The following is a 19947-nucleotide window of genomic DNA, read 5'->3' as shown; positions in this document are numbered from 1 at the left end:
TTAACGTTAGCTTGCTACTTTCGTGTTTTCATCGGTTGAGCAAAATAAATTGTGCATTATAATACCACGATATGGAGTAACTTGTTAAATGCACACACATGTGCCTTATTGTTAATACTCACTCCATTACTCTCACCCACACTCACACATACATTTGACTTTTTAACTGTTTTTGAATACCTGGTCTGTAGTATTCTCTTTTGGAGTTCAAGTAAATGTTCTTACTACACTATTAATGTGTATGTCCTCTATACCTATATTCTGAGGCTCTCAATTGATTCAGTGTTTGGAGCTAGGTTAATACTCCTTGACAAGTTCTGTTGCTACTTTCTGATTATGTTTCTGGCTACATTTATTATCAAAACATATTGATGATTTAATAATTGTTGAAAAAGTGCAAAAAAAAATATTTTCAACTTCAAAATAGGTGTCTAATGATTAATAAATAAATAATTGATTGCTGAATGATTATACTCTAATTGAAGTCGCTGTTTAGTAGTATCATGATTTTGCATACCATTGCATGAATGACTGCCTGACAATTTATTACTATACACTGCTCAAAATAAATAAGGGGAAACAATCATCACGGTTTAACACCAAGTAAATTAAACTTCATGGGATATCAATCTGTTCCGTTTGGAAGCATAAGCGATTATGAATCAATATCACCTGTTTTGGTGCAAATGAAAGTGACAACAGGTGCCCTGGAGAAAGTGACAACAGGTGCACGGCAACAGCAAGACAAACCCCAAAAAGGGAATGGTTTTGCAGGTGGTGGCCACAGACAATTGGTGTCTCCTTATCCTTCCTGACCGATTCTGCTCTAGATTTGCATTTTGCTAGTGTCCTTGTCACTACTGGATGCATGAGGCGGTACCTGCAGCCCATTCAGGTTACACAGGCAGTCTAGCTCCTCCAGGATGGCACAGCCATAAGTGATTTTGCAAGAAGTATTTGATGTGTCTCCCAGTACAGTCTCAAGAGCATGGAGGAGATACCAGGAGACGGGCCGTTACACGAGGAGAGCTGTACAGGCCCATATAAGGGCATCAACCCAGCAGCAGGACCGTTATCTGCTCCTTTATGCAAGGAGGAACAGGAGGAGCACTGCCAGAGCCCTACAAAATGACCTCCAGCGGGCTACTGGTGTGCATGTTTCTGACCAAACTGTCAGAAACAGACTCCATGAGGGTGGCATGAGGGCCTGAAATCTTCTAGTGGGTCCTGTGCCCACAGCCCAGCACCGTGCAGCTCGATTGGCATTCTCCAGAGAACACCTGAATTGGCAGGTCCAACATTGGCGCCATGTTCTCTTCACAGATGAGAGCAAGTTCACACTAAACACGTGACAGACGTGAAAGAGTCTGGAGATACCGTGGTGAACGTTATGCTGCCTGCAACATCATCCAGCATGACCAGTTTGGCAGTGGGTCAGTGGTGGTCTGGGGAGGCATATCCTTAGAGGGTCTCACAGACCTCCACGTTCTAGCCAACGGTACCGTGAGTCAGCGTTGCCGATGCAAATTAGGCCCTTCATTACCAACCACCAAGTAAATAAATTAGGATACAATTATGAGTCGTTAGCAAACTGTTGGTTAAACATTAAACCGTTGGTTATGTTAAAACTAACCTTCATCTGGGTGGTCACGGGGATGTGAATATTTGATATGTTAACTGGTTGCTATGTCAAATTTATCGCATGACTCATTAGGCAGAGAAAAACTGTTGCTATCATACATTGTCTACTTAATCAACTGAGTCAGGGTACTGGTGAAGGGATGAATCAAACAGACTGATAGATGGAATCAACTGAGTCAGTGTACTAGTGAAAGGACAGATCAAATAGACTGATAGATGGAATCAACTGAGTCAGGGTACTGGTGAAGGGATAGATGAAACAGACTGATAGATGGAATCAACTGAGTCAGTGTTCTGGTGAAGGGATGGGTCACATAGACTGATAGATGGAATCGACTGAGTCAGTGTACTGGTGAAGGGATGAATCAAATAGACTGATAGATGGAATCAACTGAGTCAGGGTACTGGTGAAGGGACAGATCAAATAGACTGATAGATGGAATCAACTGAGTCAGGGTACTGGTGAAGGGACAGATGAAATAGACTGATAGATGGAATCAACTGAGTCAGGGTTCTGGTGGATTTTCAAAGTACGCATCCGTGCATGATTTTTGGGATAATATAGGCTACATAAAAACCCCTTGAGCAGTAAAAGAAAAAAAGAAAAAACGATATCTTGTGAGATAACATGGCCCTGACTCAAGAAGTAAATTAGATCAGTGGAAAAAGTTGTACATTTCATAAATGCTATTTGTGTTGGAGGTCAACTTAATAAGAAACGTTAGTCTGTTTTACACAATGCTTAATAGTGTCTAGTGAAACATTCAAACGTAGGTTAATGAAAATGTTTCAAAAGGATCTCATTTCAAGGTGCTATCCTGACACTGGGCAAACAATTAGCACCGTGGTGTAGTGGTTAAAGACACAACCATGCATGTGGGAGACCTGGGTTCAAATCCAGTGAGGCCAACAGCATTTGTCACATTTAATTGCAGGCCGGCTTGCCTCGTTTCTTTTCTGATTAAAATACAAAAATACAGTAGTTTATTTTGATACATGGTGTGGCTGCTGTATTTTGTAGTTGGTTTTAAAATACATTTTCATGTATCTTTGTCCATCTCTGATTACACACAATATTGCACTGCCATAGAGTCAAAATTTCTGTGGTTTGCTAGCCTTTTATTGAACGAATGAATATGTCTTGGTAATTTCGGTTTACCTGTTGTGGTAGGTGCGGCTTTAATTAATGACACACAAAAGACGCATGAGTGACAAAATGGCAAAATTCAGCTTTTGTGCTGGTAAGATTTGTTGTGATGCTCTCTGTCTGTTCAAGGGAGTCCCTTGGTTAAGCTAGCACTTTTAGAAGTCATCTATTGTGCCTTAAACTGCATGGAAATGTAATGATAGAAAATTACTAACGTGTTCCTGAGTTTGTCATTGGTCAAGGTTGGCAAAAAAGGCAGTTACTTTTGTTACATCGTCAGAGATTTCCTCTCATTTGCATATTTTCTTGCTCGCTGTGTGCCTGTGGCTTGGCGTTTCATTACCTCTATAAAATGTATATTATACTGATGCTCCGTCTTGAGAGCAATGAGACTATGGAGGATTTGTTGTTGTATTTATACGTTTTGACATCAATACAGCAGTGGGAGGAAAGCCCAGGAGAGTCAACCCAAACCTTTGTGGTCATTTTTTAAGATAAGACTGATTTGATAGAATCTTTTGCATTACGCTAATTTGAAGACTGAAACATTATGCTAGTTTCTTTTTAAAGGCATAGACTACCCAGAAATCAAGCAAATTTTTCCGCTTACTTTGAAAATAATGTTAGTCAGGCACAGGCCTAGATGCTGTATGGTAGTAACACATCTGCCCACTGTTCATTGTGTCTTTTGTTCTGGTACAGCATTGTGTCGGTCTGTGTTTGAGCAGAAATGCTGGTCTCCCATTGTGTGTGTGTGTGTGTGTGTATGTGTGTGTGCGTGTGTGTGTGTGTATATATGTGTGTGTGTGTGTATGTGTGTGTGCGTGTGTGTGTATATATATGTGTGTGTGTGTATGTGTGTGTGCGTGTGTGTGTGTATATATGTGTGTGTGTGTATGTGTGTGTGCGTGTGTGTGTATATATATGTGTGTGTGTGTATATGTATGGATCTGACTTGCTGACAGTTTTGCTCTAGGACTACTTTGTTGGTGACCCCTGACTACTGTGTGGTTCGTGGCCCCTGACTACTGTGTGGTTCGTGACCCCTGACTACTGTGTGGTTCGTGGCCCCTGACTACTGTGTGGTTCGTGACCCCTGACTACTGTGTGGTTCGTGGCCCCTGAGCTGGTGTAATGGATTGGATTCATCATCATCTACAGACTGCAGGCGTTACGTTAAACAAGCAACTGAAGCACGTGCCTGCCCTGTGCTGGGTTCACTTTATGCCCTGGAGAAAAGGTTGACCCCCACCGACATTCACTGTATAATTCGCAGTCTGGTCATGGCCAATAATATGCCATTAAACAGCACAAATACAGCTGGGAATCTCCTTTGTGATGTTCACTGAGGAGTGACACCCCACCTGCCTGAAAGGACCAGATCTCATGACGGGACGGGATGTCCTGCCTCTACAGTGGAGACAGACGGATGTCCTGCCTCTGCAGTGGAGACGGACAGATGTGCTACCTCTGCAGTGGAGACAGACAGATTTCCTGCCTCTGCAGTGGAAACAGACGATGGCCTGCCTCTGCAGTGGAGACGGACGGATGTCCTGACTCTACAGTGGAGACGGACGTATGTCCTGCCTCTGCAGTAGGGAGAGACAATGTCCTTCCTCTACAGTGGAGACAGATAGGGAGGACTGGCCGTCCCCTCTCTGTAGGGGCTGAGGTCACCTCTCACAAGTTCTTCTGTAGGTAATGTTATACATCACTTTGAGGAGGTAAATTATACATACAGATTACATAAAGTCTTATGCGCCAGCTCATGAATTTCTCATCAAACACATTTTCTGTTAATTATTCATGTTTATCGCGGGGCCGAAAATGAGTTTGTCGAGGAGTTTCCTGTAGATGTGATTAAGCAGCCTGAGTACCTTGAAGCGACACGGAGCACTTAACACACGCTGTGCTTGTTCTGTCGGTGGGCTGACGAACCACCTGATCACCAAACGCAGCTTAATATGTACGCATGTGTCTCTGGACAGAGGCTCGACAAGAAGACACGGGGGGAGGGTAACCAACTCAAAAGCAAGGGTCCGGTGATGACTCTGTAGAATTCGGGCTGTTGTTCAGAATTAACTGAGGATGACTGGCTACGTTAAAGGCCTGTCCGTAATTGAGTTTCCTTTTCCTTACTGCCTCTTTGCCTCATTGGCTGGCTTTTATTCATTTGGCTGACGATTAGCGGGCGGAATGCCATGCAGACAGAAGTAAGCAACGCCGCGCCGCTGCTCACGTCTCTGAGCTAATGCATGTAAAGTGCCTGCTCTTTCCCTGATGCTTCTCCACCAGCATCCCCATGGGGGCATTTACAGTGTGCATAACTGTAGCCGCGCAGCGATCCTGATTTGTTTTTTGGGTGTGTTTAAACTGAGAGCGACCGCGCTCACCTCGAGGAGATGCTTTGAACATAGCTCATTTAGAACTGTTATTTTTAGAATACCGTCGTTTGATTGTCATTGAATGATTTAAATGTAATTAACAATTGACTGTATTTGTCTCCTGGCGCCGTGTTGGTTGGGGAATGGCAGCGTCACCACTGTGTAGCGCCGGTGTGTTTTGCTCCAGTCCAGAGGTGATTGGTGTTGAAATTCAACACTACTGTTGTTTGCTCCTTGGGGTTTACGGCCGGGTGTTTCTGTAAAAGCACTTTGTGACAACTGCTGTTGTAAAAAGGGCTTTATAAATAAATGTGATTCATTGATTGGCGGCATGGCCCTGCGCGTTCACAGTGTCCTTGTCTGGATTCCCTTTTGAATTCTGCGATAGTTTTCAGCCACATTAGGGAGACTTCCAGCCTGAAGAGGGCGACAGGATCGACGGAGAGGCAGTGAATTGTGTCACGTTAGTCACCGCTTTCAGAGTGCTTATTGTCGACGTCTGTTGACTTTTTCTGTCCCTGATTTGATCTGTGCCAGGATTGGACACCAGCTGTCAATGTCGTGACAGCAAAGTGCATCTGGGGTGTAAGCCCAGTGGCTGCTGGCAGGAACAAAACAAGGTGCAGAGGAGGATGAATTAAGGAGATGTGGAACCAGGGGTCGATTGGAGACGAGAGATTGGGACAGATAAACGGACAGGGTGGGCGAGAAAGAAAGAGAGAGCAAACGGAAGTCGTGAATGGTGCTCCGCTCCCCCCACTGCGACAATGGACAGAGGCTGACTCTGACAGTGGGGGGGGGGGGGGGTCTCATGCCTGCCAGACCACAAGTCAAGCTGAGCAGCTCTGACAGGAGTGTTACTGAGGGTCTTGTCCGGGTCCATTCATTCTCCTCAGCCCACTGTCTGGCTCAGATCATTGGAGGGCGGGGGCAAGGGGGGCGGGGGCGTCATTGATTTTCTGGGGATGAGATTTAGGTGGGATAGCAGGGCGCAGATGAAGGTGAGTCGGACGTTTGCCCGTGTGCGTGTGTGTGTGTGGGGACTAGGTTAAGGGGGACGTTTTTTAGGGTTGGGTTCATTCCTACCCCTGTGGCCAGCCCCCTTTTCACCATTTCATAATATCTAAGTAAATACTTGCACTCACCACAACTCTTATTGGCTAGAGATATTTCAGAGTCCTCTGTCTTCCCAAATTTTTCTGTCGAATAAATCGTAAGGATGCGTGTAAAGCCGTTCTGCTTCTGTCTCGCTGCTCCCTTAACCAGGAAGTCGGCCCCATAAACGCGCCTTAGAAAACACTGTGTTGCTAAAGCATGATGATACAAGGACTCCCTTTGTCCTCTTCTATTCAAGGCCAGCCGTGCGCCTCTCACTGGAGCGTTGAAACACTCCAGGATTGAACACAGGATGTTGTTGCACTTCAGCACAAAAATTTAGTGGAATAGAACTCTGTGTCATTTGGGACCTTGGGTGTGGTCATGTCGATGGCCTTGGGGATGTTTGGGACCATTGGTGTGGTCCTGTCGATGGCTTTGGGGACATTTGGGACCATGGGTGTGGTCCTGTCGATGGCCTTGGGGACGTTTGGGACCATGGGTGTGGTCATGTCGATGGCCTTGGGGACGTTTGGAACCATTGGTGTGGTCATGTCGATGGCCTTGGGGACGTTTGGGACCATGGGTGTGGTCCTGTCGATGGCCTTGGGGACATTTGGGACCATGGGTGTGGTCCTGTCGATGGCCTTGGGGACGTTTGGGACCATGGGTGTGGTCATGTCGATGGCCTTGGGGACGTTTGGAACCATTGGTGTGGTCATGTCGATGGCCTTGGGGACGTTTGGGACCATGGGTGTGGTCCTGTCGATGGCCTTGGGGACATTTGGGACCATGGGTGTGGTCCTGTCGATGGCCTTGGGGACATTTGGGACCATGGGTGTGGTCCTGTCGATGGCCTTGGGGACACTGAATAACAGAACGACTGTTCCTATCATCACCCTTGAGTGTCACTCTGTCTTATTACTGTCAGGTCGGTGTGGGCCTCAACCAGATTACATCCCTGTCCCAATCTAACAGCTCATTTTCAGATTTGTGATAGATTTGAATGTTCCCCGGCTCTGAGTTTCTCTGTGCTAGAAAGGTCATTGGCAGCTGTAATTGCAGTTTGGAGGAGAAGATGAAAAATTGCTCAGATATTAATCCAAGGTCTTTTCTTAGCAGGAAATGTAAGCGCTGATTAACTTAAGAAGAATTGTTATCTTTGCTAATGTCATTTTGTCACCGGACTCATAGAAAGTTGTTATTTTGAGTCATGTCCGATCTTTACTCAGGTTCAGCCTATTTGTCTCTTTTTAATCAAGATTTCCCATGTCTCTTGCACTTGAGCCAATAAACCGACATGGAGACCAAGCCAACCACTGTATCGTGGCGGTATCATAGATCATTTTTACCTGAGCATTTGGATGAAGTGATTTAGCTAAAGGCCACTGAGATAAGTGATATGCTGAATAAACCATTTCCCTAAGGTATGTACTTATAGCCAACCTGCCAAACCACTGTACACAGCTCAACCTGCTCAGCTTTGTGCACTATACTGAACATCTCTGTATTTACACAGTGGTAGTGTCTACTATACTGAACACCACTGTATTTACACAGTGGTAGTGTCTACTATACTGAACATCTCTGTATTTACACAGTGGTAGTGTCTACTATACTGAACACCACTGTATTTACACAGTGGTAGTGTCTACTATACTGAACATCTCTGTATTTACACAGTGGTAGTGTCTACTATACTGAACACCACTGTATTTACACAGTGGTAGTGTCTACTATACTGAACATCTCTGTATTTACACAGTGGTAGTGTCTACTATACTGAACACCACTGTATTTACACAGTGGTAGTGTCTACTATATTGAACACCATTGTATTCAGACTGGTAGTGTCTATTATACTGAACACCACTGTATTCAGCCAGTGGTAGTTTGTGCTATACTGAACACCACTGTATTCAGACTGGTAGTGTCTACTATACTGAACACCACTGTATTCAGACTGTGGTAGTGTCTACTATACTGAACACCACTGTATTCACACTGTGGTAGTGTCTACTATACTGAACACCACTGTATTCAGACTGGTAGTGTCTACTATACTGAACACCATTGTATCCTCACTGTCTCTCTCTCTCTCTTCCTCACTGTCTCTCTTCCTCTCTTTCTTTCTCTCTCTCTCTCTCTCTCTCTCTCTCTCTCTCTCAGCTCTGAACCTGCTGGGGCTCAACTGGCAGCTGAAGCCGGCTGATGGTCACCTCATCAACAACGGCCTTAGCACCGGGCTGCCCGGCAACGGCGACGTGGCAACAGTGCCCTCCGGAGGCAGAGGTAAGAACAGTCGTAGTGTGCCGGGCTCCCGGCCGGACGGCTGACACCATCCGCCGCGCCGAGGATCACGCACGGCTGAGTGGAGACCGAGGACCGCGGGCGCAAACAACTAGCGAAGCCCGAAGAAGTGACTGGTCTGCTACAGTAGCTCTGGGCTAGATTAGTTGTAGTTTCTGAATGGAAAGCAGCATGTCTGTAACTCCCTGAACAGCAGACAAACAGACGGAACAAGGTGCCTGGCTTCCATTTGCTAATGAACAAATTACATGGGGTTTTCTGCTTTTCTGCTGTCTGGAGTGTTTGAATTATATTGGAGCTTACCCGGCCTAATAAATAAAGTCCTAACAGAACACTAATCACATCTGCGGGGCTTACACAGGTTCCGTTAAAGGAGTCTGTTGTATTAGAACTCCTGATTTAGGTTTTGCTGCCGAAGTGTAATCAGAGGATGTCCGTCTCTTCCATCATGTTGCTGAGACGCCGCATCTCTCCTGTAAATTAGCAAAGGTTCTGAAGGGAGCCGTCAGCCCTTAGAAAAATCCTTAGCAATTCTCTCACATACCGACGCACGTTTTTGTTTGATTGCTGTTAAAACACCACATCATTCCCTTAAGTCTGTGGAGTTTTCTGGCCTCGTTTGAAGCACATCTTAATTTAGGAGGACTGCAACGACACATTCCATGTCATCCAGCGAGAGGAGGCGTCGTGTGGGCGGAAGGCTCTGTGAAATCACTCTCGGAGACGTGAGCTGTGAACTCGTCCTCTGAAGTGTTTTTCCAACAGCGTGACGTTGGCTTTGATGGAGGGCCACTGGAGTAGCTATGAGGAGCCGCCAACCGTGGGCTGTCTGATGAGCCGACACACACAGTCACACACACACACACACACACACACACACACACACACCGACAGTCGCACACAGACAGACACACTGCCTGTCTGGGCAAAGCTAGTCCGACACTTAAATTGAGCGTTTGTATTAGCTGGGCTTCATGTCATTAGAGAAGGTTGTGGAAAGGACAAGATATGACTGAGAGCACATCTGTCATCTGTTGCATAGCGCACTAAACCCCTCCACCGGGAGATGCCGCAGTCCTGTCACGCTCTCCGGAGTTCGTCAGCATGGCTACAGTTTTACATAAGACTGTTTCTGATGCAGACTTCGGGCTGAATTATTGATACCTCCCCAACAGTGGGGCTTGGATCCGGGCTCAGTGTTTCTAAACTAACCCTTTTGGGTTTCGGTTATAGGATGGGATGAAATACACAGCAAATCCATTGAGCAGAACGGGAATTCCCATTCCAGTCAACGGCTTGTCCTAATCATTCTTCTACTAGGCAGTTTGTCTTAGCTGATAGACATCACCCGAGTAGATCACCTCTGGAAGCGGCAGCCTCTCTGATTGTAGAGGGAGGTGTGCGGCTAGCCAGGGCCTTGTCGGTAGCGTGATGTGGCTGCCGTGTGTGTGTGTCTGTGATCGCTGATGTCAGCAGATCTACCGGAAGTGTTTACCTGGAGTAACACCCCTGCCATATTAGTGCCAGAGGAAAACATCACTCCTACCCAAGGCCATGTCTCTCCCTCTCTCCTTCTGTTTCTGACACGCTACATCACATTCTCGCTAACTCTATATATATATCACACTTTCTGTATCACTAACTCTCTGTGTATATGTCAGACTCTCTCTCGATAACTATATATATCACAGCCTCCTCCTCCTCCCCCTTATGTATGCATCTCAGCCTGGAAAATACAGTATTTGTGGTTGACTGCCTAAAAAAAACAGAGAGGGTTAGCAACTCTTGCTGTTGCTTTTATACACGAGGAACTTCATTTTGTTTTCCAATGGGATGTATGTTGCACCGCAAATGATTGTGGTCTCTGTTGATTTAACGTAGTCTTCACCACTGTCAACGCCCCCCCCCCCCATCCCAGGAGAGCTGCATGACAAACAGGTCGGGGAATACAGTCATTCCCCTCTCCGAGGGAGGACAGGAATGGTAGCAGATCTTTAGTTTCTCTCTGTCCCCACAGGGAGGAGGAGCCATGTGAGTCTGTGTAACCTGCTGCTGGGTGAACATTCATTAAAAACCCTTTTACACCGTTAGATGATGATCGTTGTCGTGGATAAACACCGGTGTGCAGCAAAACTGTGGTTTTTGAGGTCTTGTTCTCTGCCGCGAAACACATAATTGCATGGTATCGCCAAAGCCTGAGACGTTGCATCACAGCCTAAGATGTTCTGTAAACGGCGATCTGACGTGGACTTACAGAGACCTTGGATTTGATATGGATAACCTCTCATATCTCTTTGCTGTCTTCTTTCTCCCTCCCTACAAAACTACTTTATTGTCCAATTTTCATGGACATTCATTTTGCGAAGTCAGCTTACAAATATGCAAATACCTTACTGCAATACCTAATAGCAAATATCACAGTAATATCATGCAGAACGTTCTTTCAACATTCTGGTGATATTTCTGTTGGGTGATATTCAGAGTGCATTCGGCCTACTGTGTCTCACCTATGTCTGTCCTGTGGCCCACATTTAGGCAACCTGGTGACTCAGTAAACCCTGCCCTGTGCCTGTTTTCGTAGATCAGTGAGACCTTGTAACTCCTTCCAGAAGGCAACAACCCAAAACATTGTCCTGGCCCTTCTGCCTTAGAGGCCCTGGGAAAGAGCACAGCATTGATCCCTAGGATTGCCAGTGTTGGTTACTGACAGAAAGTGGGCACTCACACTCTCTCTGTGTGTGGCTCGTTTAATCGTTGGAGGGTGACTGAGTGTTGACATTGTTGTTGCTATGTCTTTCAGATGATGAGGGTCATTTCTGTTCTCAGTGTTGTTACCGTGGGTTTGTCTATTGTTGGTGTCCCTCTAGCTTTTGTAATACGATCGTAATGACTGTTATGTGTTCATTTGCACTTGTTGTTGTTCACTCTGAGCATTTTGTTATTGCTGAATATTTCTCACAGTGCTGGTTATTGTTGTTCTTGATGTCACCTTGAATGGTGCTGCTACTGTGTAGTCTCCTGTTGTTATTGTACCTCTAGCTTTGGCAATACGGCTGTAATAATTGTCATGCTAATAAAGCTGAATTGGATTGAATTGAATTGACGTGAGTGTTGACATTCAGTGTGTTCAGTCTGAACAGGAAGTTCAGTTGTTGGAATTCCTTGTTGATGTTCTGAGTGTTGACATTTAACGAGTGGATTCCCTCTCTGTCTCCATATTTCCCTCTGTCTCCCTCCATCCATCCCTCTCTGTGTCTCCATCCATCCCTCAGGGCCGTGGCTGTACAGGAACAGCAGTATTAGTACAGGAGAGCTGGAGGTCGGTCGACGGGTGAGCCAGGACGTCCCCCCGGGAGTGTTCTGGCGCTCCCTGCTGCACCTCCGTCAACCCCAGTTCCTCAAGTTCAACATCTCCTTGGGCAAAGACGCCCTCTTTGGGGTGTACATCCGTAAGGGCCTGCCCCCCTCCCATGCCCAGGTACCCGGCCACGGCTGTCAGTGTTGTGTTCAGACCTGGACACGCCAGGTGGTGTGTTTAATGTGGTAGCTACCATAGACATTCTACATCTACAGTAGATATCCCAGGTATTTACGGTATACGGTGTTGTGTAACGGTGTTGATCAGGCCAGGTTTATTTAGAACCTTTTGGACTGCACTGTTTCTCACGTTTTCCCCTCGCTGGACGGTGTTCTCGGTTCTGTTCAGTATGACTACATGGAGCGCCTGGACGGCAAGGAGAAATGGAGCGTGGTGGAGTCAGCCCGGGAGCGCCGCAGCATCCACACGGTGGTTCTGAACGAGGCCATCTTCGTCCAGTACCTGGACCCCGGCACCTGGCACCTGGCCTTCTACAACGACGGCAAGGGGAAGGAGCCGGTGTCCTTCAGCACCGCGGCTCTAGGTGAGACTCACTGTTGTTTTATGTTTTACTCGTAGTGACACTGGGGCAACAATTATGTGTGTACACGGGTGGACACACACACACACTCAGGACTGTGCCACGCTGGGAGACGTTGGCCAAGTCTGAGGTATTGAACCCCGGTACAAAGCAAAACCTCAGAGGGAGTTCCACCAAATACTCCATTCCAAGACTGCGGCCCTGTTGGCTCGATGAACTCAGACTAATGTCGGGTGTTAGCGATGATAGATGTGTTGGAACGGACGCAGATCGAGTGGGAGATGGAGTTCTGAAATGCTTGTCCCTGTGGAGTCCTGTCCGTCTGCCTCGCGGTTGGCACTCAGCTCAAAGTAAACAAGCACGCAAAACAACTAAGAACAAACGAGCTAAAAACACTGGGAGGATGGCACACTTTGGCGAGTATTCACATCTCCCGGGACCTCCCCTGACGGGACACGCTATCTCCACGCGACACGCCCACCATCTCTGCCGCGCTAGGCCCTGACACAATGCCTTTGACTCTGAGATCAGCTCCGATGATAACCATCTATGAGATGGAGCGGACTGAAGAGGGTGGCGCTGAATGGAGAGGACAGAGGAGCGGATGAACAGAGTGGCGCCTGAGATGGACGAGCTGGCCCCGGCCATGGCAACCCTCAGCTCCGCCGCGGCAACCTGAACAGGTCAGCCTACCGCAAATGCACGGGGCTTGTTGTATTCCTGCGGCTGGCTCTCTTAGTTAAGGACACGTCCGCTCGTTACTCTTCTGCATTCCCGTGCTTCCGTAAACCTGTAACTCTCCGCGGGGAGGGAGGCTGCACTGCCGAGGGGACACTGAGTGATTGAGGCAATTACCTTACAGTAATTGTACTTAACTGGTCAGTGGGGATGAGTAATGGTGTAATGGAGTAGGGTTTTTACTTGTTCTACGGGTGGGGGGGTTAGGTGGCGGGGTAGGATTGAAGATGGCATGAGGACATTCAGGGTAAGCTAACAATTTGAATAATGTGTTCGGAGGTCACACTCCGGAGGCTTTTTGAATTATATGCCCAGTGCATTTATTTTCTATTTTTTTGGTTAAAAAAAGCCAGTTTTTTTTCCCCCCCTGCTAATGGATGTTTACCTCTTAAAGGGAAAGGTGAACTCTGGCTCTGGAACACTTTGCTTTATTCCCTGAAGTGTTTCCATTCCCCTTTAACATGGAGATGGAAAATGTATGTAATTTTACAGTAGGTGACATGTGACATGCCCACAGGACTCAGGCCTTTTTACCACTGTCACAGAGTCCACACAGTATGGTGCCGCATTTCATCCTTCCATCAAACACTTGACGTCCTGCATTAAAATATAATTACTACAGACTATTATATTAGCTATAGAAATGGTAGCAGGTTCAGCCTCCAGTAAAACTTTAATGACTGTTAATTATTTAGATGTATCCAATTATGAACGGTACAGAGGTAACATGTGAGGACATGTCCCTAATCAAACGCCAACCTGGAGAAGAAAGATAGAGGGAACAGTCACGCTACTCTCTGTTGTATTACACCTCATCAGTAATATTTGGTTATAATAACTTGTCACTCTCAACTCTTTCTCTTCAATCATAGATTCTATACAAGAATGCCCGCAGAATTGCCATGGAAATGGAGAGTGCATGTCGGGCGTGTGTCACTGTTTCCCAGGATTCCATGGGATGGATTGTGCCAAAGGTACACACTTAGTCATCACCATGGTTGTGTGGGTATTGTAGACATGCAGAATATAATAATCTTCTAGTTGAGTTGGTATTATATAGGCAGGTTATAGAATATGAGTTGGTATTATATAGGCAGGTTATAGAATATGAGTTGGTATTATATAGGCAGGTTATAGAATATGAGTTGGTATTATATAGGCAGGTTATAGAATATGAGTTGGTATTATATAGGCAGGTTATAGAATATGAGTGGGTATTATATAGGCAGGTTATAGAATATGAGTGGGTATTATATAGGCAGGTTATAGAATATGAGTTGGTATTATATAGACAGGTTATAGAATATGAGTTGGTATTATATAGGCAGGTTATAGAATATAAATTGGTATTATATAGCCAGGTTATAGAATATAAATTGGTATTATATAGACAGGTTATAGAATATGTTCCTCCTATTATAGCATGTGTCATCATGGGTTGCTGGGGACTCTGGCAGTCTAAAGATGAGTTCCTCTGTGTAAATGAGTTCCTCTGTGTAAATGAGGTCCTCTGTGTAAATGTGTTCCTCTGTGTAAATGAGCTCCTCTGTGTAAATGAGCTCCTCTGTGTAAATGTGTTCCTGTGTGTAAATGAGCTCCTCTGTGTAAATGAGCTCCTCTGTGTAAATTAGTTCCTCTGTAAATTATCTCTGTGTAAATGAGTTCCTCTGTGTAAATGAGCTCATAGCTCATCTATGTAAATGAGGTCCTCTGTGTAAATGAGGTCCTCTGTGTAAATGAGGTCCTCTGTGTAAATGAGTTCCTCTGTGTAAATGCGTTCCTCTGTGTAAATGCGTTCCTCTGTGTAAATGAGGTCCTCTATGTAAACTGTAGCATGACTCAGGTCCCCATCAGTGATCCATCCCACTTTGTTAGAGACACGTCCGGTGTGACGGTCTTAGCGTGCCGTTGCTCACCGTTCCAAACGGAGTGTGACTCGGATATGAGGCGGAGCCTTGTCTGTGCCCCTCCTCTCACCCCTGCCGTTCTTCCCAGCGGCCTGCCCGGTCCTGTGCAGCGGTAACGGCCAGTACGACAAGGGCTCGTGCATCTGCTACAACGGTTGGAAGGGCGCTGAGTGCGACGTCTCGGTGGGCCAGTGCCTCGTCCCAGACTGCAACGGGCACGGCACCTGTACAGAAGGGGCGTGCACATGCTCCACAGGTTACCGCGGCGACACCTGCGAGGAAGGTAAGATGTACGGTGGGGGGGTGGGTGGGGTTCACTAACACACCTGCTCATCCGCAGAAAACACACACACCTTGGAGGAGATTGTCTGCTCTTCAGTGCCACGTCGAGTTTCTGAAAGTATGAGACTGCACTGGCACAGGGTTTATTCAGGGAATGAAATCCATTTTATTGATCCTGCATTTAAAGAATTGCCCTGGAGCTGATTCATTCATTCATGTTCTGATGGGTTTCTGGGACGAAGTGGGGATGGAGCCAAGGGTTGGGGGTGGGGGTGGCGGGGTCTGATTATTCAACGGGGCTGGGAAAAACAGCAGATATAATTGAGCCTGTTTCTTTCAGTAGGTTCACTAATGTAAGTGTATTACTACAGATGGACCGTTGGGCCTCCAATTGATCACCCTCATGCAGGTTGAAAAATGCTAGCAGGCCTTATGGTCATCCAGGCCTAGCCAGCACTGCTCCGCTAACCAGGAAGTCACGTGGTCAGGGCATGTCAGGGCACAGCCACTCACCTGAGGATCCGCAGCTAGCACCCGGGAATAAAATTAACACCTGCCCAATGCAGGTTACATTTTCTAGTGATGATTAAATCTTTAAGTCTTACCAGCCAGTTTGGCGAGCAGCCAGAGAGCATACAGGAACGCAGTCGCTAAAGAACATGATCCTAAACATAATTCGCAAAAGAACATGATCCTGACAAATCTATTAAGATTCACACTCCACAACGTCAATGAAGAAGTTGTATTTTGACAGTCGTCCTCTAATCTCATCCCCGGTCCGTGCTTGATTTGCATGTGCCGTATTTGACAGCAGAGAAACGCGTGCTTAATGGGAGTACCCAGGCTATTTTCAGTTTACCTAATGCCTTGCATTTGGGCATAATACATACTATGTTGTTATGTAATAGTATCTGACAACTGTATTCATCAGTAACTCATCAGTAATTTATCGGTAACTCATTGGTAACTCATCGGAAGGTGCATAAGACAAATAGGACATTCGTAGAAAAATATATTTGCACACTGTCTATGTAGTTAGATACACCGTTTCCTGTTACGTTTTAAATGAATGACATTGTTTTTTTTTGTTTCTTGGTTTAACGTAATACCCAGCAGGCTAAAGAAACCAGGCCTGATCAGTCACGTCAACCTGGGCTCTGTCAGAGAGGAAGAGAGGGTGCTGTATGTGTGAGAAAATGACAGAGTGGTGTGTGTGTGTGCTTTGGAGAAAGAGTGTTATGAGAGGTTTTTGGAGAAAGGGAGAGTGTGTCAGGTTTTCAGAAATCTAGAGGATATTTTTTTTAGTTTTCCCATTTACTGCCACAATGACATGTAGATCGATGTGATTTATTTCTAGTCAAATTACAGGTAGAGTTTTGGATATGAGCAAATACAAATACATATTTTGTTATCTACTCTGTATTACAGTGTGAAGTGAAATTCCCTTTGTTATAATGAGTAGAGGATTATCCAGGACTAGTTTGTGTGTAGAACAGAATGTATAAAACATGACAACAGAACTAAATAAAAATAAATAAATAAAAACATGAAAACAGGTGTTGAGGAGGTTGAACCGAACGCTAATGGCACAATGTGTAATTATAGTTGTTGTTTTCATTACGCAAATGTTTGTCATGACCATGAAAATTAGAATGGTTGTGCTTAAAACCCTAACCCACACTCATTATCGGTGATTGTTGTCTTAATTTGTTGGGAAAAAAACATTTTGGCTGGTAAAAATACCCAAGTAGCTGGTAAAAAAAAATCATCCAGCAACGATGGTTACTGGTGTCTTGCAGTGTTAATGCTATCCCCTTGTTAGCGTCAGGGTGTTAATGTTATCCCCTTGTTAGCGTCAGAGTGTTAATGTTATGCACTGGTTAGCGTCAGAGTGTTAATGTTATTCCCTGGTTAGCATCAGAGTGTTAATGTTATCCCCTTGTTAGCATCAGAGTGTTAATGTTATCCCCTGGTTATCATCAGAGTGTTAATGTTATCCCCTGGTTAGCATCAGAGTGTTAATGTTATCCCCTGGTTAGCATCAGAGTGTTAATGCTATCCCCTTTTTTGCATCATGGCTGCCTCCTTCCTTAGGCAGCCAAGCCACAGGAAGGAGTTGCCGGATGCCTCCATAAACAGTTCCGGAGGTTATCTAAACTGTTTCGGAACTAAACCTTTATTTCCAAAGCATGGGATCTCCTCCCCTTCCATTACTCATACTGTAAACTACAAATGTTATGCGTGATTCAGAAGATAGACACTTAATAGAGACTTAATTACAAAAGAACAGATGAACTTTATCAAGGCTAATTAAGGATATTATCGTTATCTCGAGTCACTACGGATCTGTTAACGACAATAGGGGCGTCTGCAGTTTCAACAGTGGATGTGTAGTTGGTGGGTGTGTTACCTGAGTGTGTGTGCACCAGCTGACCTAAATCTGAGCGGCTAGGCGAGATACGCTTTGAGGAAGTACGTTTCCGATCTTCAACCGTCCTGCAGTAGAGTTGTCTTGACGAGGCAAAGCCATTAATGAGAATTGGACATTGAAAAATCAGGGTGGGAGGAATATTTGGTGTGAACAAAACCGATTGGCTGAGACTGTGGTGCCGCCCGGGAGGTCCGCTGTGCGTGGTCGCCGCACGCTAACACGACTCTCTCACTGCTCTGCTGCGTTCCAGTGGACTGTCTGGATCCGCGCTGCTCGGGCCACGGCACCTGTGTTAGCGGGCAGTGCCACTGTAAACCAGGTTGGGCTGGTCCGCTCTGTGAGCATCCCCGGGCCCAGTGCCCAGACCAGTGCCATGGACATGGGGCCTTCATAGCCGACACGGGCGTCTGTAGCTGCGACCCGAACTGGATGGGACCGGACTGCTCCACGGGTAGGTGACACACACAGGCCCGTCCGCCGGCATGGCCTCCCTCTGGCCGTCCACTGAACGCCGCTACCGCTCCGTTCCCCGTGTTCATGTTCCCCTGCTCCGTTCCCCGTGTTCATGTTCCTCGTGTTCGTGTTCCTCGTGTTCATGTTCCCCATGTTCATGTTCCCCATGCTCCATTCCCCGTTCTCATGTTCCCCATGCTCCATTCCCCGTGTTCATGTTGCCCGTTCTCATGTTCCCCATGTTCATGTTCCCCATGCTCCATTCCCCGTTCTCATGTTCCCCATGCTCCATTCCCCGTGTTCATGTTGCCCGTTCTCATGTTCCCCATGTTCATGTTCCCCATGCTCCATTCCCCGTTCTCATGTTCCCCATGCTCCATTCCCTGTGCTCCGCTCCCCATGCTCATGTTCCCATTGCTCATATTCCTCATCCGTCTCCGTTCCCTCCTCCACAGAGGTCTGTTCATCGGACTGCGGTGCCCATGGCGTGTGCGTCGGCGGAGTGTGTCGCTGCGAGGATGGTTGGACCGGCGCTGGATGTGACCAGCGCGTCTGCAACCCACTGTGTGTGAAGCATGGCACCTGCCGGGATGGGAAGTGTCAGTGCCAACAGGGCTGGAACGGAGAGCACTGCACCATGGGTAATGCTTCCGGCCAAGCAACACCATGACACACAGGCAGTGTACTAACCTACCTCGGCATCTGCTAAAGATACTGCCATACATACTGGTCATTGCCTAAACCAGGAACTGTATTTAAATAATGCTGCTCCAAAAACGGTTAAAATGCAAAAGTCTTTGCTATCCGCATTTGCATTTCTTTAGTTTTCAATAATTACTTACTTTATTTCACAAAGAAATCCTAAAATGGCCCAGACAATATAATTTTTTTATTTAAAAGCAGGTGATTCCCCTTCACTTTGAAACTGAGCTTCCCTGTGGTGAGTTTCAGATGTGTATGTCTCTTTCAACCAGTTTGAAAGGAGAACGTTACATTCTCCTGTTTTGTGTCACTGCGTGTACCAAGGTCAGTATGGAGAAAAGGATGAAAATCAAAGAGTTGTTTAAGGACATAAGACACAAGATTGTAGCCAAGTAAGTACAATCTCAAGGCTTTAAATCCATCTCCAGAGATCTTGATGTTCCTGTTTCCAGCAGACCTATGCCACTGTAGCCAATAGAAAGACAAAAGAAGCCTCACTGAAATTTGCCAAAACACACCTGAACATGACACAATCCTTCTGGTGGACAGATGAGACACAATTCGAGCTCACTATGTTTACAGAAAATGAAATGAAGCCTTCAAAAAAGAACACCAGTCAAACATGAAGGAGGTTCAGTGATGTTTTGCTTTGTAGCCTCTGGCGCTGGGTGACTTGACCATGTGTATGACCTAAAGGCATTTGGAGCAGTGTCAAATCTAGCAGTCAAATGTATTGTATAAAACCACTTTTTACTTCAGCGGTTGTCAAAAAGTGTTTATACAGATATCCAGGCTGAAACCCCAAAGAGCAAGCAACAAGAAGAACCAAGTCAAAAAAAGCTGTCTCCGTCAAAGATCATGGGTCTTCCAGCAGGACTGTTCAGAAGTGGCCAGTATTGACTCCAGATCTAAATCCTATTGAAAACCTGCAGAAAGATCTGAAAACAACAATTGCGAG

General features: G+C 46.1%; 1 protein-coding gene across 7 annotated transcripts in view; it reads left to right on the top strand.

Moving 5' to 3' along the window:
- The window catches only part of si:ch211-12m10.1 (teneurin-2), a 259810-nt gene that overhangs the window by 211869 nt on the left and 27994 nt on the right, over window positions 1–19947 (top strand). For all 7 annotated transcript variants that reach the window (XM_029120920.2, XM_034293165.1, XM_034293167.1 and 4 more), the window contains 7 exons: window positions 8437–8559; window positions 11850–12055; window positions 12284–12479; window positions 14087–14188; window positions 15210–15404; window positions 18085–18285; window positions 18743–18928. In XM_029120920.2, the coding sequence (XP_028976753.2) occupies window positions 8437–8559; window positions 11850–12055; window positions 12284–12479; window positions 14087–14188; window positions 15210–15404; window positions 18085–18285; window positions 18743–18928 (1209 nt within the window). The remainder of the gene's footprint in view (window positions 1–8436; window positions 8560–11849; window positions 12056–12283; window positions 12480–14086; window positions 14189–15209; window positions 15405–18084; window positions 18286–18742; window positions 18929–19947) is intronic.

The sequence above is a fragment of the Esox lucius genome, chromosome 7, assembly GCF_011004845.1.
Source record: "Esox lucius isolate fEsoLuc1 chromosome 7, fEsoLuc1.pri, whole genome shotgun sequence".
Taxonomy (NCBI): domain Eukaryota; kingdom Metazoa; phylum Chordata; class Actinopteri; order Esociformes; family Esocidae; genus Esox; species Esox lucius.
Note: the sequence above shows the minus strand (reverse complement) of the source record. Positions and strands in the feature narration are given on the sequence as shown.